This window comes from Populus nigra, chromosome 8, assembly GCF_951802175.1.
Source record: "Populus nigra chromosome 8, ddPopNigr1.1, whole genome shotgun sequence".
Classification (NCBI taxonomy): domain Eukaryota; kingdom Viridiplantae; phylum Streptophyta; class Magnoliopsida; order Malpighiales; family Salicaceae; genus Populus; species Populus nigra.
Window position 1 is genome coordinate 2,908,652 of NC_084859.1, and position 26,288 is coordinate 2,934,939.

A 26,288-nucleotide genomic window follows, 5' to 3' on the forward strand; every position below is an offset into this window, starting at 1 on the left:
TTAGGTCATAGATTAGCTTAATATTTGGAGAAAGATTTGGGTTATAGATCAAACACTATATGTCTCTAACATAGTTATTAAACCCGACTCGGTGAGGGTTGTTTATTTGTTTAGATGAGGGTTTAGGTCATAAATTGGCTTAATACTCGGAGAAAGATTTGGATTATAGATCGAACAAGTTAGCTTATTGACTGATGTTAATAAAAGATTGTATCATTTTAAGATTTTTTTTAGAAAAATCAAAATTGCGTAGTTAAAAAAAGTAAAATTAATTTTTGACTGAGTTGACTAGGTTGTGAGTTGATTTATTTAGTTGATTAGGTTTTATTGGGTCAACTCTCACTTAGTTTTTTCTAAACCTAAATCAGGTTAGGTTTCAGATTAAAATGTTAGGCTTAAATTAAATTTAACAACACTAATTAAAACCACATTGTAGAAAAAAAATTTTGAATTGCATAAAAGTAATTAACCAAAAACTTGTATTCCTTCTTATAAAGTTGAACCCATGTCATTTATTTTAAGGAAAAATATGAACCATAGGTTAACGCTAGGCAGCTCACTTTGCGTGATAATGACGGATATAGAAGACTTGCTATTTTTTTTATGAAAATAACGTGTGGAAAATCATGCTTTAATTTTGATGGCCATGGCAAAATCAAACCATTCTCGTTGATAAAATGAACCACAAATGATATTATTTTTGAAAGACTTCTTGTCATTGTCAAGACATTAAGTCTTCTCTTTTTTTTTTTCTAAAGAGTTTATTTTTTATTACACAATCAACAAGTAAGATAGATAGAAATTTACTGTGTGAGATGGGTCTGTAAGACTATATATTGCCATCTGTATTTTTTCTATGCTCATAAACCTTTCTCTATGCTCTTCTTAGATATTAAAAATGTCGAACATACATCACTAATAAAAAGACATAGGAACAGTTACGCAAAATTCCAAATGCATTTATGAGTTCGTGAGACCATTTCCATCTGCACATTGGTCTCTGAGACCATTGCTGTCATGCATTTATGAGTCCGGGAGACCAATTTCATCTGCACATTGGTCCCTGAGACCGTTGCCATCATGCATTTTTTCCACGAGATGGGTTTGTGGAAAAACTTTGGTTTAATTGGGAATGCTGTTATTGATTGGAAACTTTTTAATTAAAATAAATTCGATTATTTAATTGGAAAAAATCCTTAAATGTTATTAACACATGAAATCAATTTATTTTCTTAAGAAAAAAAATACTGTAACCATATATGTAATTTATTTATTTATTTTATTGAAATATAAATTAGTTTTAACTCTTGTGGTATATTGCTGTCATGCATTTTTTTCCCTCAAGATACAAATTTTTTTCCCTCAAAATAGCATTAAGTCTTCTCCTTTTGTTTTTTTTTTTTCTAAAGAGTCTATTTTTTATTACACAATCATCAAGTAAGATAGATAGAAATTTGCGGTGTGAGATAGGTACGTAAGACTATATATTGCCATCTGTATTTTTTCCATGATAAAGGCCAGGGGATGGTCCTATCAAGCAATTTTTCTACAAGATGGGTCCATGAGAACACTTCCATCTGCACATTGGTCCCTGAGACCTTTGCCATCATGCATTTTTTCCATGATAAAGGCCAGTGGGATGGTCCTATCAAGCAATTTTTCTACAAGATGGGTCCATGAGAACACTTCCATCTGCACATTGGTCCCTGAGACCTTTGCCATCATGCATTTTTTCTCGAGGAGAGGCTGTGAGACGTCCTCTTCCAACCATCATGTATTTTTTCCACGAGATGGGTTCGTGGAAAAACTTTGATTTAATTGGGAATGCTTTACTGTATTTGTTTTCTGGTTAAATTTAATTTTTCATCAATATTCCTAAACACGTATTTTGAATCCTGAAAAGCACGTGGAAAAGAGAGGGATGGTGAAAATGACATGTAAAGGGACTGTTTGGCAGTGCGCATAGAAAAGGGAAAATGTCATTGCCATTTTGAGCGGTGTGTTTGCATTTGATTTGTTAATTTCGAGTTTTGTCAAAGAGTGATTACTGGTCAACAAACTTTTTATTAATTTAATTTATCCTGTCATGTGAAGGGCCAAACCTGTCATTGCCAGTCATAGTCACAAGTCTTGGTCTTACCATTTTACTATTTATTTATTGATTAATTGTTTGATTAATCAACGAAACGGTTTTAAAAGTTTGGTTTGTAACAATCATTGTAATTTCAAATTTCCATACTCCTTCCATTTAAGCAAGTAATAATAACAGAGAATATGTATAGATCTCAGTGTTGTTTTAAATTTTATGTAAGATAGTGCAGTTTCATTCAAAAAATGAGAAAGAACAATAAAAATCCTCAAATTCTCATTCATCAACAACAGCATACGTTCAAACAAGTGATCAATAGTGTTGATGAAAAATAAATCAATAGTGATCAAGTGACGAGGACTAGAGTAAGATTGGCGCCATTGTAAGCTTGACAAGCTTTGCCTACTCTAACTGCAACGAAAGATTCAGTGCCTAATCTCTGGACGGAGAAGGGGACGCCCTTGTTATGTACACGGTTGCTCTGAATGGTTCGATGATGCTCATTTTAAACGTATCATGTCAAGGTTGTCAATTTTATTCTGGTTAGTGTTTCATTTTTTTAATTGAAACGGTATGTTTTGATTTTAGAACATTTCAGTGTTGTTTTGGGATTATATTGTTCATATATATATATATATATATATATATATATATATATAAACATAATTTAAATTTAAATTTAAAGATAAATTAACTTGAAATTACGCAATTTAAATTTTAAACACAAGTAAAAAAGTGAGAGTTATACCGATATGACCCAATCGACAAGACGGGTCCAAAGACAACCTAAATGACTGATAAGAATATAGTTTGACTAAAAAAAGTCTAAGATGATATTTTTTTAAAAAAATATTGAGATAACAATATATTAGATCGATTCGGGTTAACTTGATCGGGTTAACCTTCTAAATTTGTAATCCAGGTTATACAAGACGGGGGGAGGCTAGTGGGATGGTCCTTGAGACCATTGCCCCGTAAGCTTGGGAATGGATATATGCTTTAATTTCAATTTAGTTTACAAAAATAAATAAATTAAAAGCTTAAGCATAAAAAATAAATCTCAAGTGTAAGAATGCAACCACCGAATTAATTAATGGACAAAGGACCTTAGATTAATATATGACGCTTCTTTCAATGGAAATGTAAATTCTTTACTAGAATTTCATATATATTTTTGTATTTGTTTTCCGGTTATATTTAATTTTTCATCAGTATTCCTAACGTAAATTGCTACGTATTTCGAATCTTGAAGGATTGAAAGATGGAAAACAGAAAAGAAAGAGAGATAAGGCAGTTCAAAAAAAAGAAGAAGAAAGAGCAATAGTGAAAAAAAGAGAAGAGAACAAAAGTGGAGCAGTTTTTATTAACTATATAAATTAATTTTATAATTACTAATATTAAATTCAAAATATGTACATATTGCAAATTTGTAAACATATCATGTGGTTTAAAAGAAACGACTTTATAAACATATATGGCTTAACAATATTAATCAACTCTTAATATCTTTCATTTTATATATATTAAAAGTAAATATTAAAACCTATTATATTAATTTGTGAAGGTATTTACTCGGATGCGAAATATATTTCTAATTTTTTATTAAAAAAGTTCTATATACTACAACTAGCTTAAGAAAGTCATGTTCATAAGGATCATAGACTAAAAAAAGAAAAAATTGAATTGCATAAAAGTATCACTATAAATGTTATTCTCCGAAAATATCTTTGTTCCTTGATAAAACTCCCTAAACTACTGTCTCTAACAGTGAAAATATCACTATAGCAACAGTACACGAAATAATGTCAGAATAAATTTGTATGATGTAATAATATCTGTTTATTTTTGTATTTTTAAAAAGATATTTTTTTTAAATAGATAACTTTTGAATCATCAAGTAGTGAACACAAAAAGAGTGAAGAAAGTGAAGAATAATCAAAGTGGTGCGGATCCACATCAATTTTTGTCCATGTTTTTGGTAATATTCATCTCTTTATCCAGTTAATTGTTTTTTCAATTAAAAAAATTTATATATGGATTTCTTCAACATAATTTTTTATTTAAAATTTTTTTAAGTAAAAATTAAAAATTTTATACACAAATATAGTTAAATAAATCAAGAATTATGTGTGTTGATAAGTGAAAAAAACCATAAACAATGACTCAAAATAAAAATTGAAAAAATAAAAGAACAGGTGTAAATCAAGATATTTTGTTTTACAAGACGTCACATTTACGCAGTTGTGTTTTCTAATTAAAATAATTTTTTATTCGATCAAATGATAATAAAAACAGACAAACATATTGGATTGAATAAAATAAAAAGAGAAAAAATAATATGCAAGGCTGCACATATTAGAAATATTATTTGAAAATAATTTTTTTTAATTTTTAAAAATAATTTTTTTCTATACAAAAGATTTTTATAAGTATTTTTTTAAGTATAAAAAAGAATTTTTTAATTTATTCGGTTTTTAAAATAAAGTTCATCTATCGCAAGAGTACATAAAATAAGTATTTTGCCGTCATGCATTTTTTTTCCTCAAGACCGTTTCCATCATGCATTTATGAGTTGGTGAGACCATTTCCATCTGCACATTGGTCCCTGAGACCGTTGCCATCATGCATTTTTCCTCGAGGAGAGGCCGTGAGACGTCCTCTTCCAACTATCATGCATTTTTCCACGAGATGGGGCCGTACGCTCGGGGCTCTAAAAGCTATAGTTTTTAATTTTATTATGTCACGTGGTATATTTTATTTCAATTTAAAAAACTGAATAAATTTAAAGATATTTCATCTAGTTTAAAATCTTATCTCTTAATTTCATCTAAATTCTGGCTGGAATGTTTGGGTTCTATTTTAGTCATTTTATTATGACCAAATAATATTTTGTTTTGTTTTCATAAAAAAAAATATAGTCTATTTTTACGATATCAATCATATCTCTCAATTTGACTGTTGGATTAGATAAAATTTTACAAGGAATCTCCTAACATATATTTAGATAGCAAGTTGAAATTTTAAAGCAATCAGAGTTTAGAAAAACTTTATTAGATTACCAATGATATTTTCATAATTTTATTCAAATTCATAATTTTTTTTCATCAATATTCCTAACATGAATTGCTATGTATTTTGAATCTTAAAGAATTGAAAGATGGAAGAAAAATAAGAAAGAGAGACACAACAGTTCAAAAGAAAAAAGAAAAGAGAACAAAAGTGGAGCAGTTTTTATTAACTATATAAATTTTATAATTACTAATATTAAATTTAAAATATGTACATATTTAAAATATGTAAACATATCATGTGGTTTAAAAGAAATGACTTTTATAAACATATATGGCTTAACAATATTAATCAACTCTTAATATCTTTCATTTTATATATATTAAAAGTAAATATTAAAACCTATTATATTAATTTGTGAAGGTATTTACTTGGATGCGAATTATATTTCTAATTTTTTAGTAAAAAAGTTCTATATACTACACCTAGCTTAAGAAAGTCATGTTCATCAGGATCATAGAGTAAAAGAAAGAAAAAATTGAATTGCATAAAAGTATCACTATAAGTGTTATTCTCCGAAAATATCTTGGTTCCTGGATAAAACTCCCTAAACTACTATATGTCTCTAACATAGTTATTAAACCCGGCTTGGGGGTTGACTCGGCCAAGGGGCCGGGTTTCGGGTTTTATAGGTCAACTTGGGTCAACCCGGATCAATTCGGAAAAGTTAAAAAAAAATTAAAGTTTTAATATTTTATATGAAAAAATCCATGTAAATATAGGCTATACATATTGTAAATAATGAATTTTAAAAGAATATTTTAAAAAGTCTTTTTATCTCACATTAAAAAGATATTATGTTAAGCTTTTAAGTTGAAGTATTTAAAACAAAAAAGTTTTTTTAACCCACATTGAAAAAACATAACTTTTTTCTTGGGAACATAGAGTATATATACTAATAGGGGTGTTTAAAAAATCCGACCAACCGATTAAACCGAAAAAACAGAGAAACAATTAACCAAAAAAACCAAACCGATAGAAAAAACCAAATAAACCGATTAAAAAAAAAAACCACCCAGTCCGGTTTGGTTCCGGTTTAAAAAGGCTTAAACCAGTTGAACCGGACTAAACCGAACCGGTGTAATTGAATCTAAAAAAAAGTATAAAAGAAAACATCCTAAACCTAAATAGTAAATACCCTAACCCTACCTTTCCAGCCGCCCCCCTTCCCTTTCCCTTTCCCTTTTCCCCCTTCTCCTTTTCCATTCCAGTCGCCCCACCCATCCCTCCCTCCCTGCTCTCTCTCTCCCCTCTTCCCCTTCCCCTTCTTCTTCCCCTTTCCAGTCGCCCCACCCCTCCCTCTCTCCCGCTCCTTCTCCTCTATGCTCTTTTCTCTCATTTTCTCTCATATTATTGCCTTTCTACTCTCTACTTTAGTTTTTGGCAGAAAACTTGGATAAAATCCTTGTTTCTGGTTTTATTAACATGTAGGTGTGCTAGCGAGGTCTCGGTAGATTGCGAGACGCTATTGAAATCTTTGTTAACATGTAGTTGTGCTAATTTGGATAAATCTAGTCATTGTGATTCGGCTAAGGGAGATCTTTCAGATCTCAACCGAAAGGCCCGAATTCAAAGTTTTCAATAAGGATTTTTCTGAATGTGATTCAGCCAAGTTTATCCAGTGATTGTGATTCGACCAAGTTTTCTCTTATTTAATTGGTTTCGGTTTTTCTGGTTTTTCAGGATAAAAAACCGACCTGAACTGAACAAAACCGGTTTGGTTTGAACCGGTTCTTGTTTCGGTCCGGGTTATATTAACAAGGAATAGTATTTTCCGTTTCGGTTAAATTTTTAGGTTAAAATCGGAATGAACCGGACTATGAACACCCCTACATACTAATGAGTTTCAAATCCCACATTGAAAAAAGATAATTTTTTTCTGGGGAACATAAAGTATATATACTAATGGGTTTCAAATCGCACATTGAGAAAACATAGCTTTTTTCTTGTGAACATAGAGTATATATACTAATGGGTTTCAAATCCCACATTAAAAAGATACTATATTATCTTTTTAAATTGAAGTAATTAAACCAAAAAATTTTTTATCCCACATTGAAAAAACATAACTTTTTTCTTGGGAACATAAAGTATATATATTGATGGGTTTCAAATCCCACATTTGAGAAAAAAAAAACACCGGGTCCCACCTAGGTCGCTCGGGTCATGGGTTGACCTGCCGGGTCAACCGAGTTTGGCCTAGTCATTGCACCGGCCGGTCTTTTGATAAACCCGGACTGGTCCAGCCCCTAGGTCAACCTGATCCCGGGTCGACCTACCAGGTCGGTCCAGGTTTAAAAACTATGTTCTCTAACAGTGAAAATATCACCATAGCAAGAGCACACGAAATAAGTATTTTGCCGTCATGCATTTTTTTTCTTCCTCAAGATGGGTTCGACAGACCATTTCCATGAGACCATTTCCATCATGCATTTATGAGTCCGTGAGACCATTTCCATGAGACCATTTCCATCATGCATTTATGAGTCTCACGTCATGCATTTATGAGTTCCTGAGACCATTTCCAACATGCATTTATGAGTCCATCTGTCCATGAGACCATTGCCATCTGCACATTGGTCCATTTTTCCTCGAGGAGAGGCCGTGAGACGTCCTCTTCCAACCATCATGCATTTTTTGCACGAGATGGGGCCGTACGCTTGGGGCTCTAAAAGCTATGGTTTTTAATTTCATTATGTTATGTCTAGAATGGCAGGTATATTTTATTTAATTTAAAAACTGAATAAATTAAAAGATATTTCATTTCATTTAGAATCTTATCTCCATCCATGAATTTCACCTAAATTCTAGCTGAAATGTTTCGGTTCTATTCCAGCCATTCCAAATAATGTTTTGTTTTGCTTTTATCAAAAAAAATATAGTCTATTTTACGATATCAATTATATTTCTCAATCTAACTGTTGGATTAAACTAAAATTTTACGAGGAATTTCCTGATATATATTTATATCGCAAGTTAAAATTTTAGGTCAATCAGAATTTAGAAAGACTTTGCGAGATTATCGATGATATTTTCATAATTTTATTCAAATTCATAATTTTGTTTCAAAAGGTTATTTTTTGTGTCTTTTTTTAGATTGATTTTTTTTTCAATTTCATAATTCAACAATAGGTTTATTGAAAATTGAGATTCATAATTTGTTTTGATTTGTTTTATTTGAGGTTTTTATGGTCTCATGACCTGTGTCGCACGTATGCGGCGTCGCGGTGAATATTCCACTTCAATTTAAATATATCTATCTGGCAAATATGGAAAGACAAGAAATTTCTGTCTTTTATCGGTGGAAAATAGAATGGGAGTCGCCACCTAGTATTTTGGTCACTAGAAACCCTAATTGGTCTCAGAGATCGGGTATGGGGACTGATTGCATAAAGGGAAGGTATTAGCACCCCAAATACGCCTTACCTAAGGTAAGCTGCATTGTTTGATTGTCTGATAAAAAGCTAAGGTATTATTATATTTCTAATTGTTGGTCTGTTTATGGTTCAAGAAAAGTCCTCCTCAATAAGGAGGTCCTTATCTTATCGGGTAAAATCCTAACCGTTCTAACGTCTATCTAAAAAAACTATATTTTTAATATCAGGAATACGTTTTATATATAAATTCGTAATCTCATATACTAAAAGAAGACAAAAATATTTTTTAAGAATTTTTGAAATATTGGCCTAGTTCACATGGCTCTAACAAACTTGTTATTAAAGCCAAAGTGCATGCTAAAATCTTTTTTGAATTTTTTTGTATAAAAAAACAATATGATTTTTTTTGTTGTATGAAAATACGATATGATGATTTTTCTTATTTTTGAGAGTCTTGGCCGTATGCATGAAAAACAAAATATTTTTTATTTTTTTTGTTTTAAAATTGTTTTTGCAATGTTTTGACAAAAACCAGATATTTTAATACTGGATTTGTATCTTTATGATATAAATATACAAACAAGTATTAAACAAATTAGATAAAAATATGCCGGAAAATCAACAAATTTTTTAAAGATTTTTCAGATTTTTTATTTTTTTTTGTTTTTTCATATATATATATATATATAATATTACAATTATGTGGGCTAGGCCGGCCTAGCTAACTGGGCCAGAACCGGCGTGGCCCAGAAAGTAAAAATAGGGAGGGGAATTATTTTCCCCCTCCCATCCTCCTGCATGCAAAACGATATTCATTCTGCATGCAGGGGAAACTTATACCGAAAATGAAGTAAAAGTGGAGGGGAAGAAGAGTTACCTGGCGCGGAGGAGGCGATGCCTTGCTGGTCTGGCTGCTTCGCTGGTGGTGGAGGCCGTTGGCGGTGTCGTGGCTCACAAACGCCAGCTCCAAGTAGCGGTGTTGTTGTTTCAAGCGGCGGAGAGAGATGTTACTGCTCTTCCCCTCTCCTCTAGTGTTTCGTTTTTCTTTCTCTTCTTTCATTGTCAAGTGGTTTCCCTCTTTGTACTCCCTGCTCTCTTGTTTGTTCTCTCTCAAACCCTCCCCTGTTTCAAACTTACTCGTATTCTTTCCTTTCTCTATTTCGTTTCCTCTCTTTTCTATTCTCTCCGTCATCTCTTTTTTCCCCCGTCCCCTGTGCTGGTGTTGAGAGCAGTATTTATAGGTAAAAGGGGAGCGGGGGCGTCCTTATCGCTGCCCAATTGCTGCGCATGGGGAGCAGGGCTTTCCTGCCCTGCCACGGCGCCGGGTTACTTGGCTAGTGGGTGTGGCTGGCAGAGCGCGGCTCCCCCGGTTTCTCATCATGAGGAGGCGTTGGGCTTCGGGCTTTGGCAAAGCACGCGACAGGAAGGAGTAAAGAAGAAAAAAACAAAAGCTTATATCTTCCCCTGCTGCACGTCTAGGGGAAGAAGAAGGAGGAAGAGTGTCGCTCAAAACGACACTGTTCTGTTCAATTTTTTTTTAACATGAAACGGCGTCGTTTTGGACAAAACACGTCGTTTCATTTAAATATGGTGCCAGCGCGTTCACTTCCAAATCAGTCCTTAATTTATCCTTTGTTCATTTAAGTCCTCAAATGTAATTTTGATTTTAAGAATCAATTCAATTGCATCCCTGCCAACTTCAATCGCCGCCCCTATAGTTGGCCGCCTTTTCACTTTAGTCCTTGGTTTTGAATTTGTGCATTTTGACCCTCAATTGATTAATAAACTTCAAATTTCTTCAATTTGGTCCTTGATTCGATCAATTTCAGTCCCTATATTTACGCGCCATTTACAGTTTGGTCCTTGGTTTTGGATTTATGCCATGAAGTCCCTAATTGGCCACCAAACTTTAATATTTATGCAATTAAGCTCCTGATTTGACCAAATCAACTCTCAAAAATTATAATTTGATCCCAGAACTTTAATTTCTTCCAATTAAAGCCCAAATTGACTTAAAACCCAAATTTTCTTGCAATCAAACCCTCTATAAATTCAATTAAACCTTCAATAAAATCAAATTAAGTCTATAAACATCTAATTTTGAACTTTTCTCCTCAAATTGAATTTTCTTTTCTAACATGGCTCTCATCATTCAAGTATATACTGTCAAAATTTCAATCTTTGTATTTTTTTAACCTCTTTAATCAATTGTTCTTATCATTTTCTGTGCGCTCTAGCATCCTAATGCTATTATTATTTTTTCCAATTTCTTCCGAATATATATTTAGATATATTTTTTCTTTTTTTGTGCGGGGACCCAAAAATGGGTTAAACAACCTTGGTCATGAATTTCAAAGGTTAACCCAGATTGACTCGAATCGATCCAATATGTTGTTGTCTCAATACTTTTTTAAAAAAAATATGTCATCTTGAGCTTTTTTTTTAAATAAAACTATATTTTTACCAGTCATCCAAATAATCTTTGGGCCCATCGAAACGATCGGGTTATATCGATTCATCTCTTATTTTTTTACTTATATTTGAAATTTAAATTGCATAATTTCAAGTTAGTTTATCTTTAAATTTGAATTGAAATTATATATAAATAGAACAACCCAAAATGACACATCAAAATACTCAAAAACCAAAATATATTGTTACAATTAAAAAAATAGAACACCAATTAAAACAGAATTGACAATCTTTCTTGGTATAAGCCTGAAACTCCTCGCTACCATCTGCAAGAGATAGGTTACTTATACCAGTAGCAATTTAGTAATGATTGATCAGCATTTATATTAAGCTGGGCCTATTAATTCAAATGTTGATGGCGTTAGTAACAATGATTTTCTTGGAAGGATGGCTGCCTCTTGGTTGCTTGAAAATATACGGTTTTTTTAGTTCAAATCTATTCATAAAAATATAGTTTTATTGAATTTTTTTATATACTTTATTAGAGAAATCAATGTAAGCAAATTGATGGACAAACACTAGATTATCAAGTACTTCAATAGAAAAATAAAATCAATTAGAGTACTGAATAAAAAAAATATAAATTATAAGTATTTTACATACTTTATTGTTCATGAATTAAAAATAAAATAAAATAAATCTTGACTAACGTAAAAAGAGTTAACTATGACATCATCATTTTGATAATAAAACTAATAAAGATATTTTATTGATTAAATTCTTTGAATATAAGTATTCGAATTGAAAAAAAAAATTGATACAAGCTTTTAAATAAAAAAAATTTATAAAATACATATAATTTGTACTTATCATTGTCTCTTTTGCATTGCTAATACTTAACTAATTGAATATATAATTCTCATGTAAATAATGTCAGAATAAATTCAGTTGCATGAATAATACCTATTTTTTTTTGTATTTTAAAAATATTTAAAAAAAATTAAAATTTTTTAAATAGATAACTTTTGAATCATCGAAACACGGTAAGAGTGAAGAAAGTGAAGAATAATCAAAGTGGTGTGGGTCCACATCAATTTGTGTCCATGTTTTTTTTCACATTTTTGGTATGTGAACCTTCGAGTGCCACTCAATTTAGTACACATACTTAGATATTTGACCACAGCTTCACCACAAGTTAAAAAAAAAAATTCAATTAAATATATATATATATATATATATAGATTTCTTCAACATATTTTTTATTTAAAAAAATTTGAAGTGAAAATTAAAAAATATATACACAAATATAGTCAAATAAGTAGAGAATTATGTGTGTTAATAAGTGAAAAAAAAACCATAAATGATGACTCAAAATAAAAACTAGAAAAATCAAAATACAAATATAGATCAAAATATTTAATTTCATTAGACGTGACATTTACGCAGTTGTGTTTTCTAAATTTTCTAATTAAAATAATTTTTTTATTCGATCAAACAACAATAAAAACAGACACACACATTATAAATTGATTGAATAAAATAACAAGAGAAAAAATAATATGCAAGGCTGCACATATTAGAAATATTTTTTGAAAATATTTTTTTTTTATTTTTAAAAATAAATTTCATCCATACAAAAGATTTTTTAAAAAATATAGATTAATCAGAAGAACCTCCTAAAAAATTAAAAAATAATCATCATTTCAAATAGGCTTTCTAAATAACATAAAAGAGAGAAGCGATATAAATATAACTATAAATAAGATTAAGATTAATTTAAAAAAATAGAAACAAAAAAAATGAAAATATTTTTTCTTAAACAAAAAAAAGTGAACAGTGTCGTCATAGTAAAACTTGTGGGGTGAACCCGAACCATGAACTCAACCTGATTTAATAGTTTTATAGCAAACCTATAAAAAAGTAAACAATGTCGTCGAAGGTAAAACATGAGAGGGTGAACAGTGTAAGTGCACAGTGTTCACCTCACGTATTTTCTCTTAAATTTATAGCAAAACCATAAAAAAAAAAGTAACCAATGTCGTTCATAGTAACACGTGAGGGGGTGAACAATGTGTCTGCACAGTGTTCACCCCGTACGCTTTAGCTTATTTAGGGTGAACCTGAACCATAAACTCAACCAGGTTTAATATTTCCCCCCTTAAATTTATAGCAAACCTAAAAAAAGGTGAACAATGTCGTCTACAATAAAAATATGAGGGGATAAACAGTATGGTTGCATAGTGTTCACTTCACATATCTTCCCCTTAAATTTATAGCAAAACCTAATAAAAAACAATAGTGAACAGTGTGTCCACTATAAAACGTGAGGGGGTGAATAGTGCAGCTACACAGTGTTCACCCCACACGCTTTATATTATAAGTAACTAGTTTTGTATTGGCGCTCCGCGGTGGGGTGGTTATTTTTTAAGTAAAAAAAAATTAATAAGCAAGCTCTTACAATGCGCTTTTTAATATATATTTTTTTCAATCACAAATCAAAATGCGTATACATGTATTTAGTAATTAGATCGATATTTGATAAAGAGATAACTAAGATTAAGATATTTGATATCACGACATGGGTCATGTGCTTAGTTGTGTTTGTACAACCATATGCTCCGATAAAAGGTAACAAAAAAGTCATACCCAATGCTGAATGAAGAAACTGGAAAAAAAAACAATGAAAAAAAAGACACGGGTCAAACTGTGTAAATACGCTAACCCTGTGACCATGAGAACATGATTGAGATTGTAACAGCCCGACCCAACCTGTCATATATTGTCAGCTTTGAGCCTTAATTACCGCCCTCACGGTTTTGTTCCTGGTGACGCGAGCTCACTTCTGAGCCTGACGCCTCAAAACGTGTATAACAAGTTAGCACCAGCACTACTAATAAGGCTAGCAACTAACTCCTCACCTGCCGATGTGGGATCTTACAATCCACCCCCCTTAAGGAGCCCGACGACCCCGTTGGTATCATCGGACAACCAGTGAGGTTAGCTTTGATATCAAATATAACAGCCTGGCCCAACCTGCCATATATTGTCCGTTTTGGGCCTTACCGCCCTCACGATTTTGTTCCTGGTGACACGAGCTCACTTTTGAGCCTAACGCCCCAAAACGCATATGACAAGTTAGCACCAGCACTACTAATAAGGCCAACAACTAACTGCTCACCCGCCGATGTGGGATCTTACAGAGATAATCATATAGAAAGGAAAGTGAAAAAAAAAGCACAAATACCAATTCTAAAAAAGATTAATGTTGAAGGATGAAATTAAAGAAAGTATAAGGATACATGATTTCACAAATAGATTCATGCACTAAGTTGTGTTTAATAGCTTTGTTTTTGAGAATATATTTTTTATTTAATCAAACAATTATCTATGCAAATAAAAGGTAAAAAACCACAAATAAAAGCAAACTGAATCAAATCATGAAGCTCGATTATAAAATAACCTAATGTTGAATGATGAAACTTTTAAAAAATTAATTAAGAAAAACAAAAAAATATAGGCCAACCCGTGTTAACCCGATAACTTGCAATTATCGGCACATGATTGAGATAACCTCATAGAAAAGAAAGTGAAATAAAAAAAATATGAAAACCAACTTCCGGAAAAATTAAATGTTGAAGGATGAAATATATATATATATATATTAAAAAATATCAAAGTTAATCCGTGTTAACATTTGAAACTCATGATTGTGATCATAAGACCAAGACTACCAAGCATAATTCAAACCCCAAAAAACAATGAAGCTGATTTTTCAATAAAAGAACATCGAGGCATGAAACTTTCAATAAAAAAATAGGAAAAAAAATATGAATCAACTAAGATTAACTTGTTAACTCCACGATTATGGAAACATGATTGGGATAACCCTTTTAAAAAAAAAGTGATAGAGAGAGAACAAAAGTGGAACAATTTTTATTAACTAAATAAACTTTATAACTATTAATATTAAATTCAAAATATGTACATATTGCAAATATTTAAACATATCATGTGGTTTAATAGAAATGATTTTCATAAACATGTATGGCTTAACAATATTAATCAACTCTTAATATCTTTCATATTATATATATTAAAAATAAATATTAAAATCTATAATATTAATTTGTGAATTTATCAATTCAGATGTGAATTATATTTCTAAAATGTTATAAGAAATTTCTATATACTACAACTAGCTTAAGAAAGTCATGTTCATCGAAACTATAGAGTACAGAAAAAAAAAAAGAATTAATTGCATAAAATTAAGTAATTAACCGAAACTTATATTACTTCTTAAAACGTTGACCCCAAGTCAAGTTTATTTATTTATTTATTTTTGGAAAAAACATGAAATAAAAGGTTTTAATGCTAGGCACATGACGATGATGGATATAGAAGACTTGCTACTTTCTTTATAGAAATTACGTGTTGTAATCCATTTTTGGGTATCCCACAAATAAAATAATATATATATATATACAAAAAAAACAAAAAAAACAAAACAAAAACAAAAACGGAACACTGTCGTGTTGAGAAACACTGTTCCCCTCTCTCTCTCCCCGCTCGCTGCCAAAACCCCAAAGCCCCGCGCCCCCTTGTAACGACAAGCCAGCAAAGGCGTGCCCGTTGGAGATCTCACCCAGTGTCGTGGGAGGGACACCTCTGCTCCCTATGCGTGACAGCAGGGACGCGCCCCCTGCTCCTCTTTGCCCTATAAATACTGCGCCCAACCAACACCAGCAGGAGGGGGGAAGTTTTTTTGAACGGGAGGAAGTTTTTTGAACGAGGGGAGGATTTCGAGCGTAGAGAAGAGAGAAATCGAGAGAGGGGGACGAGAAAAAAGAGGAGGAAGATTTGTTTGAGAAACAGAGGAGAGAAAGCCAAACGGTAGAGAGGAGAGAAAAAACAAAGATTGGGGCCTCTGCCAGATAAGAAGAAGAACCGTGCCTCACCCCCCTGGAACCACTGTCATTCCTCCATCATCATCACCGCCAGCTGCCACTGGCCTCCCAGTCGACAACAGCACCGTGAGAAGCAAAAGGAAGAAACAGACACAGAGGAGAACACAGCAGGAAAAAAACACAGAGAAGAAAAAGAAGAAAAGTCGTCCACCGTCCCAGCCATCCTCTGGTCAGCAACCGCCAGCAGAACCGCCTTCAAAGCCACCGCAGGTCAGCACGCTTCCCCTTATCTCTTTTTTTCTGTTCATCTTCTTGCATGCAGAACGTGCACTGTGCACGTTCTGCACGTAAGAAAATAATTACCCGGTTACTATGCAGATGCACAGTATACAATAACCAGTCCATGTTGTTTCGGGCCGGGCTAAGTCCAGCCCTGTAGAAACCAGGCCTCAATTTATTTTGGGCTGATTTCGGCCCAGTTTTCTTTTGGGCCGGGTCTGGCCCATTCGAACAAAAATTCTTCAAAAACTATTTCAAAAAATCTGTGATTTTCCGCAATTTTATTACTGCATTTTGATCAATGTCGGTTTGTATTTTTATATTGTAAAGATACAAATCCGGTATTAAAATACCCGGTTTTTGTCAAGTCATTAAAAAAGAATAAAATAAAAAATGTTTTGTTTTCATGCATACGACCTCGTCTCTTCAAAATAAAGAACAAATCATCACATCATATTTTCATACAACAGAGAAAAATTTCAAAAATATATATATGTATTAGCATGCAATTTGGCTCTAATAACCAGTTTATTAAAGCCATGAGAACTAGGCTAATATTTCAAAAATTCCAAAAAAATTATTTTGTTTTCTTTTACTATCTGGGTTTACGACCTTATACGTAAGACGTATTCCGGATATTAAATTCTTGTGTTGAGGTCAGAATTACCCGATAAGATAAGGATCTTCTTACCGAGGAGGACTTTTCTTAAACCATACCAACAACTAGGAAACACGAAAAGATCTTAGATTTTATCAGACAATAAAACAATGCAGCTTACCTTAGGTCAAGGGGTGCTAATATCGTCCCTTTACGCAACCAGTCCCCGTACCCAATCCCTAAGACCAGTTAGGGTTCATAGTGACCAAAATACTAGGTGTCGACTCCCATTCCATTTTCCAGCGATAAAAGACTAGATTTTCTTGTCTCCTCATATTTGCCAGATATACACATTCGCGGAAAACTCGCCGCACACGTGCGACATTACGTTTGGAAAATTTAGGCCTTGAAAAAAATTGAAAATAAAATACTATATATCATAATTATTAAACCCAGACTGGCCTAACAGGTTGACCCGGGACTCAGTCAACTTGGTGGCTGGACCGATCAGGTTAAGGCAAAAGACCGGGGTAAGCAAAACCCAGTTGACTCGCTGGGTTGACCTGTGACCTGGGCGACCCAGCAAAACTCGGTGGAGACCTGATTTTTTTTTCAAATGTTTTTTTTTCCTAGTCAGAGACCCCTCTTTTTAATATATATATATATATATATATATATATATATATATATATATATATATATATATATATTGTTTTTATTTTTTTGACCCGTTGGGTTGACCCATGAGCCGGCGACCCGGTTGAGACCCGATTTTTTTCTTCAAATGTTTTTTTTCTCCTAGTTAGAGACCCCTCTTTTTTATATATTTTTTAGTTGGTTATTGACCCTTTTCAAAGTTCACTATAAAAATACTAGAAGAATGTTTTATTTTTTCAATGTGGGATTTGAAAAAAATTATTCCATTAGACACTCAGAGTTTCATTTTTTTTTCTCTAAATTATAATGTGATCAGGCCTATCTGACTTAAATCATCTCCATATGCTATATATGAGTGAAAATGATCTTAGTGGTTTCTTTTCTCCGTGTCTGGCAAATTTGACTTCACTTCAACTACTAGATCTCTCTTCCAATCACTTGAAGATCCCTATGTCATTAAACCCATTATACAACCTTGCAAAACTCAAGTCTTTTTATGGTTCAGGTAATGAAATATACGTAGAAGAAGATGATCATAATCTAAACCCAAAGTTCCAGTTAGAGTTCCTTGATTTAAGAGGTTGTGGACAAGGTGCGAGAGCATTTTCCAAGTTCCTTTACCATCAGGTGAACCTAAAATTTGGGGATCTTACAAACATCCAAATGAAGGGAAAGTTTCCAAATTGGTTGATTGAGAACAACATATACCTACATTATCTTTATTTAGAAAACTGTTCTCTTTTAGGTCCATTCTTATTACCAAAGAATTCTCATGTGAATTTGCCAATCTTAAGTATATCAATGAATTACTTCCAAGGACAAATCCCTTCAGAAATCGAAGATCATTTGCCAGGGTTAGAAGTTCTATTGTTGTCTGATAATGGTTTGAATGGAAGTATTCCTTCCTCGTTGGGTAACATTACCTCGTTGCAAGTGTTAGACCTATCCAACAATAGTTTGCAAGGGCAGATCCTTGGATGGATAAGGAATATACCTTATCTTGAATTCTTAGACTTATCAGGGAACAATTTCTCTGGTCCTTTACCGCCTAGATTCGACACTTCTTCAAAATTGAGATATATTTATTTGTCTAGAAATAAGTTGCAAGGATCGATCGCAATGAAATTTTATGACTCCTCTGAGATATTGGCCTTAGATCTTTTCCATAATGATTTAACCGGTAGAATTTCAGAATGGATTGACAGGATATCTAACTTGAGATATATATGGTGTGACTATGCCACCATCACCAACGCCAACTTCAACAAAAAATAAAGATGTTCATGGCTTCATGGATATGGAGGTTTTCTATATGAGTTTTGGGGTTGCATATATCATGATATTGCAGGTGATAGGTGTAGTTCTGTACATAAATTTATATTGGCAACAAGCTTGGTTTCACTTTATTAAGGTGAGCATCAACAATTGCTATTATTTTCTGGTGGACAATCTTCCCATTTTATCTAAGTTTGGATTTTCATAGCCTTTTATCTTGATGGTTCTAAGCCTTGGCGCATCGTTTTGGACTTTAGTTTCAAGATTTAAATAAGTTTATATTGATTTTCATTTGAGTTTTGTTTTTGTTTTTAGCTTTTGTGTGATATAGAATAATGAAGTTTCTTCACTAATTGCTCTATGATTGGATTTATAAACTTAGGACTGGTAGTTTCTACGTGAATTAATAAGGGATGGCTTGGTATTCTGGATTGGGTTTGGCAGACTGCATGTTTCAATAAAATAGATTACTAAAGGGGATCGATTTTGATTATGATTTGATGTGGGACATTCTCTGCGTGCCTACATAGAGCGTGGCTTCTTGAAACTCCAAAAAATATATATAGGTTAGTTCGAAAGAATTTATATAATCAACCCTAATCAGAATTTCCCAAGAAAGAATTAACTAAAGACTTTAGTTAATGCTGATGAACACGAGTAAATGATTTGTTAAAGAGAAAACCATGTATTTAAGAACCATTGCTAAGCTACAGGTTCTGGAGCCATAAACCACTTATATTTACTGGGGCTATCCCAAATTCAGACAAATCCATTTGTCCAGTTCGGAGAACCTTCAAACAAAAAGAAGAATTAAACCTTGTAAAATTGGCTATCATCAAAAGGACAAGAAACAGAACAAAAAGGATATGGTCAATTTCACTATCTGAGCATAACACACCTCCAGCACCAATATTACTCAGAATTCATTGCAAGTCTTGCAATTTCACTGGTTCTGATGAAGAGTTTACATCACTCATTACTTCTGCACCAAGGTTTGGGACAACTATTCTAGGTATGTGTTGTTCTCTATCACCAATTTGGAAACTCTCCCTTTATTTGGATGTTTATAAGATCTAAAGATTGTAGGTTCAACTGATGGTAAAGGAACTTGGGAAATGCTCCACCTTGTCCATGACACCTCAAACCAAGAGACTCTAACCGGAACTTTGGGCTTAAATTATGTCCATCTTTTTCTGCATATATTTCATTATCCAAACCATGAAAAGATGAGTTTTGAAGAGCCTGCCACATTCAATTAAACAAGAAATTATATTCATTAAAAAAAACTATTTGGATGTCTTTCTCTGTTTGTTTTTTTTTTCTTTTTTTTTTTGTCAAAGTTGTGGTATGAATTCAAATACTAATAGATTTGAGAATTCTCCAAGACTATACTATTTGGCAATCTATAAAATAGACCCACGGAATGCTAGGCCAGCAAAGTCAAAATGGAGTAGTAGTACCTCATCATATCCAAGAGAAGACTATCAAGGAACGAATATTTTCGGAGAATAACAGAAAATAGATCAAACAAAAGCATTTCCAAAATTTGTCTTTACAGTGAACCATCTTACTGGTGGGGCAAAAACCTGATGGACAAATTGTTTAATAGAAAAGGAGGACATTTAAAAGAGGAAAAGAGGAATTCTTTACAGGGCACAGTCACAGATAAGTAGTATGGAGTTAAAATTTATTAATTTACCTCGAGAAGATACAGTGCCACTGACTTAAAAGTTGTTGAAAAGGAAGGCATTTAAGTACCTTGTGCCATCAAGATAGAGTCCGGTGACTGCTGTCGCAGATAATACTTTCCCAAGAACTACAGTGGGCGTGGCCTTTTAAAAATCCACGAGGGTAGGGATCTGCGATCAAGGTTGTCAAAAATATTTTTTTGACACGATATGAAAAATACAATATAAACTTGGATCGTAAACTCGAATCGTAAAATAACAAGAAAAATACTTTAACTAATTTTATATTAACAATTTCAATCAAGTAGTAAATAATAATATAACATAATTAAAATAAAAGTTAAATAAACAATACAAATATCTAAACACCTTAAAATATATAATTCAAATAAAAATTCATACATGGTTTAAATAACTTAAAAATACGAAAAGAAAAAAATAAGATTGAACAACTATGTTTTATTGATAGAGTTTCAAAACATTTTCTAGAGGACAGGTCTTGAAACACACTACAAGCAACTAGTGAGATGATACAACATTCTAAGGTATGTCACCAACTTCAAAAAAAAATTAACAGAGACCAATACAGTGAACCTGTGACAACAAGAACAAAAACGTACAAAATGACATCAATTTAATCTCATGTCACCTCACCTTCCACTTTTTTTATGTTAGTAACAAGTCCTAAAAATAATGTCCAAATATCCCACCAAGCAAGACATGTATTTCAAGTTCTCTTTGAGTCTTTGTCGTCTCTCTTTGTACTTAACAAAAGGTTAGTCTAAAACACAGTATTTCTCTATATATAAGTATTCCTATACTTATTTTACTCCTTTGATTCCTCATTATCTACCTCTGTCTTCCCATGGTTTCGATCCTCCGATCATGCCTTCCCGGCCTAAAATACAGTATAAGGCTTTCCCATAACCAAGATCCTCTAATGCTGGTGTTAGTCTGCTAAGATTGAAAATTTGAGATTTGGGCAACGGGGAAAGGGGAGACTGGGGAGTGGGGACTATGTAGTGGAGTGTCAGGGGACTCGGACAGAGAGGCAGTAATTTTTTTTAACTTTTGGGGGTTAAAATTCAAAATCGGTCAAACTCGGTCAAACTCGTAAAATCGGTCCGATTTTAGCAATTTTAACCGAGTTTAACCGATTTTGACCGATTTCGAGTTTTAACCTAATTTGACACATTATATACATGTTGACTCGTAAAATTGTAAGATTTTAAGAGTCAACTCGCGATTTTAACAACCTTGATTGAGATAGTTAAGAGAATCTTTGAGGAGCAAGAGAGCGATTCTCTCTTCCTCCAAGCAACCAAGAGGCAGCCATCCTTGCAAGGAAACCATTATTACAAACACCATCAACATCTGAAGGAACAGCCCCATCTTAATCAAATATAAGAATTTAAGAGATGAAAGCCTCTCCATTAATGATAAAATACTGTTATTAAAGTGATTTAATTCCAAGTCAAGGTGTTCCAAATGGTTAATTTTGATAGTTCATAAACACCTATATAAAAAAATAATGCAGTGAGACAAAAAAAAACTGAACTCAACCCTTTGCATCTTTCCATTCCATCAATATCGACAAAGTAACCTGAATCTAGTCTGAAGGTGTACTTACACAGCCCTTTGCATGTTTCCATTCCATCAATATCGACATCCTCTTGAGTTTCCAGCATTAATTCCACTCTGCTATTTTTATCTCAACTAATTTATGCTGTCCTCTGCCCCATTTTTTTTTTTATCAATTCTCCGAAGTTTGTTTGTGTTACTTTCTTTCTGACTGGCACCTGAAGAAATCAAGCATATGACCGATAATGTTTTGCTGGTTACTTGTACTTCCTAGATCAAAGTCATGAAGGAGACTTATTTCCCTGAAATAAATGAAATGTATCAGAGAATTGCTGCCAAGTTACAGCAGGTAAATTGTCTCCGCAATTTCTTCCAGGTTATCTGTCCACGCATGATTATCTGCAATTTCCCCAGGTTGAGCTTTTGTATTAATTTGTTTTCCTCATCAGCATTGCCTGTCACTGTATCATCTGCGCTAATCACCTACCCCTCCCCCCATTCCTCCCCCACAACCATGTATCGACACAGAAGAATTGGAATAGAAACATTTTTTTTCACCGTATCATGCAATTTTTAATTCTCGTGTATGTTAACTTTGCTTTCCAGCATGACTCTCATCCGCAACAACCGAAGTCAGAACAGCTTGAAAAGCTGGAGGTATTCAAGGCCATGTTGGAGCGCTTGATAACATTCTTACAGGTCTCTAAAAACAACGTCACACCTAGTTTCAAGGAGAAATTGGGTTCCTGTGAGAAGCAGTTGTAAGTTTTCTAAACCCAAGCAGATTCAGGAGGCCTATTCCTAATCTACAGCTCGGACAACTTCCCCAGCCTCCAGTTCATCAATTGCAGTCCCATGAAAATCAACTAAATCCCCAGTTGCAATCATTGAATGTGCAAGGTTCTATACCAACGATGCAGCAGAACAATATGTCAAGCTTGCAGCATGGGTTTCGATGTCACAACCATACATGATGATGCGGGACGAGAGGTTTTAAGAAAAGAAAAGGGGGGAAGAGAGAATGATGAGGATATTGTAGCAAAAATTTCACAGGATTTACTACAAATCCAAGCCAATTATACTTGATTTGTATGTATATGATATGATGAGAAAATAAACATGTATGGAAAGTACAATATGTATAATGAATGAATATAGAGTTAATATAACATAAGGCTTGAAGGAAACCAAAGTTTTGAAACACGACCCGACTTGGTGGGTCGACCCGGGACCCGGGATTGGAACCAGGCCGGGTTTTAGAAAAAATAGGGGAAGTCACAACCCGGGGTGACCTGGCTAACCCGGCAAAACCCAGTAAAAAACCTGGTAGTAACCTGTTAATTATTTTTTTACCAAAACGACACTGTTTTGATTTATAAAAAAAAAAGTTACGGTTGACCCGGTGACCTGGGCAAAACAAGTGACCCAGGCTGGGTTTAAAAACATTAAAGGAAACATGACCAAAGATTTTCTTATGATTTAGGAGGAGCGACCAGGATTGGATCTTTTGTTGGAGGAAGTCACGAGACAGGCAGAGCAGGTGCGTGGTTTTCCCTTCCCTTTGCACTGATGTAATTTAATTATTTAGGAGGAATGCAATTATATATATATATATATATATATATATATATATATATATATATATATATATATAATGCTCAATGTAAATAAAGTCTGGTATATTTATGAGAATAGCTTTGGCTAACAGCATTCGTGGTAGGATTTGCCGGGAAAGTAATTATGAGATTAGCTTCGGCTAATGGTATCCGTGATAGGATCGCTGAGAAGTGAATTATGAGATTAGTTTTGGCTAATGACATTTGTGGTAGGATTTGCCGGAAAATGAATTATAAGATTAGCCTTAGCTAATGACATTCGTGTTAGGACTGCCGGGAACGATTAATAAGATTAGCTTCGGCTAATGATATTTGCATTAGGATTGCCGGGAAATGATCAATAAGAGTAACTACAGCTAATGGTGTCCATGTTGGGACGCTCAGGAACGATCAATAAGACTCAATTTGTAAAGTGTATTGTGTTTGGACAACCTGGAGGAAATTGATAAGTACAATTGCTCAAAATTATTCAGATTGGACTATGCAAAGTTGAAGACTTAGTGAATCCAATTAAACAAAGTTATGAGTTCATGTAAGAAGATAAGAGTATCCAATTAAAGATATGTAAATGGTGTTAAATTGGGTTTTAAATGATTCCAATAAATTTATAAGTTAATTACTAAGATTCCCATGTAACTAATAGAAAACTTATGCCTCATTTGTATTTGTTGCATGATCATTTATATTTCTTGTACCAATATAATTGCATCCATATGAAGTTTTTGTAACAGGTCTATCTAATATCTAGGGAGCTCATTAGTTTTAGGACTCTGTTTTTGTTAAACTTATGTACAAATTAACCTTAAGCATATTAGTATTAACTAGTACATGTTATAAGCTATTTTGTGTAATCTTCTATGTGTATAAAAACTCTTAGCTAAGACTTGAAGCATATTATTTTGTGTAAACTTGATGTGTATAAAAACTCTCAGCTAGACTTGAAGCATGTTATTTTGTGTAAACACTATTGCATATATTTCCATTTGATTTACCTTTAAAACATGAATAGTTTCTTATAACCATCTACTAATTGTTAATTCATGAATGATATGATTTAATTAGACCTTTATTCGCATAAAATGGAGTCCATTTTAATTCTTCGAGTAAATGGCAATCTTTGCGGGACCTAAAAAAACATTACCCTAAATTTAAGAGCATATATTGGGATCTTTTTACATTGATGGAACAAAATAATTGGGATTGTTACATACACTCATACCTATTCTTACAGTGTAATTTTATACCGCAAAGGAATAAAGTCTATAAGTAATTCCTAACATTTATTGCTATTAATTCCACTACCAGAAATTCGCTTAATACCAACGGAATTGCCGATAGAATACTTCTGTCGGTAATTTGAGGTCGCCATTACCGATTGACTTTATTCCATCAGTAAACTCGTTGGTATATACCGACGGCCACATTCCGTCGGTATCTACCGACGAGATTACAGACGGGATGTTAAGAATAAAAAAAAAGGGTGGTTCGCTGACGTGGAGGTATTTTTTACCGATGGAATCACTGAGGGATTAAAAACGTCAGCTCTGTACGGTGACGTGTCCGCTTCACCGATGAACATGCCAACGGAATCACCGCGGGATTCAAACATCAGCTCCGTATGGTGACGTGTCCTGTGTTACTGTCAGAATCACCGACAAAATCATAGACGGTATGCGTCCGTCAATGAATCCGTCGGCAAAAGTTAATATATCCCCACTCTGCCGACCCTCTCCTCCCGTATTTCTCCTTCTTCTTCCCCATCCCAACTCTCCCCAACTGCAAACAACCAGCCCCCCTAAAAAAAATCTCCCTTTTCTCACCACAACAAGTCATATTTCTTGAAGTCTTCCCGTCACAGCATCCGTGTTCTGATTTACCGACGACTTTTTATCAGTTGTTGTAGGTAATTCTATCTTTTAAAATTTTAACATTTAAATGTCAATTTTATTATTTTTTTAGTATATGTATTTTTTTAGTAGATGTACATGTTTTATTGTTATTTCTCAAACAAACTTGTAGTATATGAATGTATAGTTTTATACTAGTTGTGGTTTGTTTTAGATTTTGTAAGATTGTATTTGTTTGTAAATTATTGAAACTTTATTGAATTACCAAATTACATGTGTTGTTTTGAAATAATTAATAGCTTGTTTAATGGGTCCGTTTTAATTTTTATCAATGGTATTGCGGAGTTGTAATTTATATATATATATGTATTAATTTGTATGGACGTTGATAATTGATAATGAACAGTTAATATTTATGAGAAGTTGTAATTGGTTTGTTGGATAATCTCGAGGTAAACCAATATTTTTGCAAATTTATTTGCCTAACATAGTTAATTAATACATGTTGTCATCATAATTTTATAAAAGTTCGATAGAAGTCATGGATGATCGTTCATGGATGTATCGAGATTCACCCCAAGGATTGCAGAGGATGGATTATTGTAACGGGGTTCAGGGTTTTATTAATTTCGCTACATCTATTCCCAGAAATTTTACTGGAGGCGGTATTAGGTGTCCATGCAGGAAGTGTCAAAATAAAAAGTATCTGCATTCAGATGTTGTAACGATGGATTTTGTAAGATTGTATTTGTTTGTAAATTATTGAAACTTTATTGAATTACCAAATTACATGTGTTGTTTTGAAATAATTAATAGCTTGTTTAATGGGTCCGTTTTAATTTTTATCAATGGTATTGCGGAGTTGTAATTTATATATATATATGTATTAATTTGTA

General features: G+C 33.0%; 1 protein-coding gene across 3 annotated transcripts in view; it reads left to right on the plus strand.

Moving 5' to 3' along the window:
• LOC133701741 (mediator of RNA polymerase II transcription subunit 15a) overlaps positions 1 to 23,130 on the plus strand; it is a 124,324-nt gene extending 101,194 nt beyond the window's left edge. For all 3 annotated transcript variants that reach the window (XM_062125804.1, XM_062125803.1, XM_062125805.1), the window contains 2 exons: positions 22,204 to 22,278; positions 22,536 to 23,130. In XM_062125804.1, coding sequence (XP_061981788.1) covers positions 22,204 to 22,278; positions 22,536 to 22,694 — 234 coding nt within the window. In that variant the 3' untranslated portion in view covers positions 22,695 to 23,130. The remainder of the gene's footprint in view (positions 1 to 22,203; positions 22,279 to 22,535) is intronic.
• Positions 23,131 to 26,288: the final 3,158 nt, after the last annotated feature.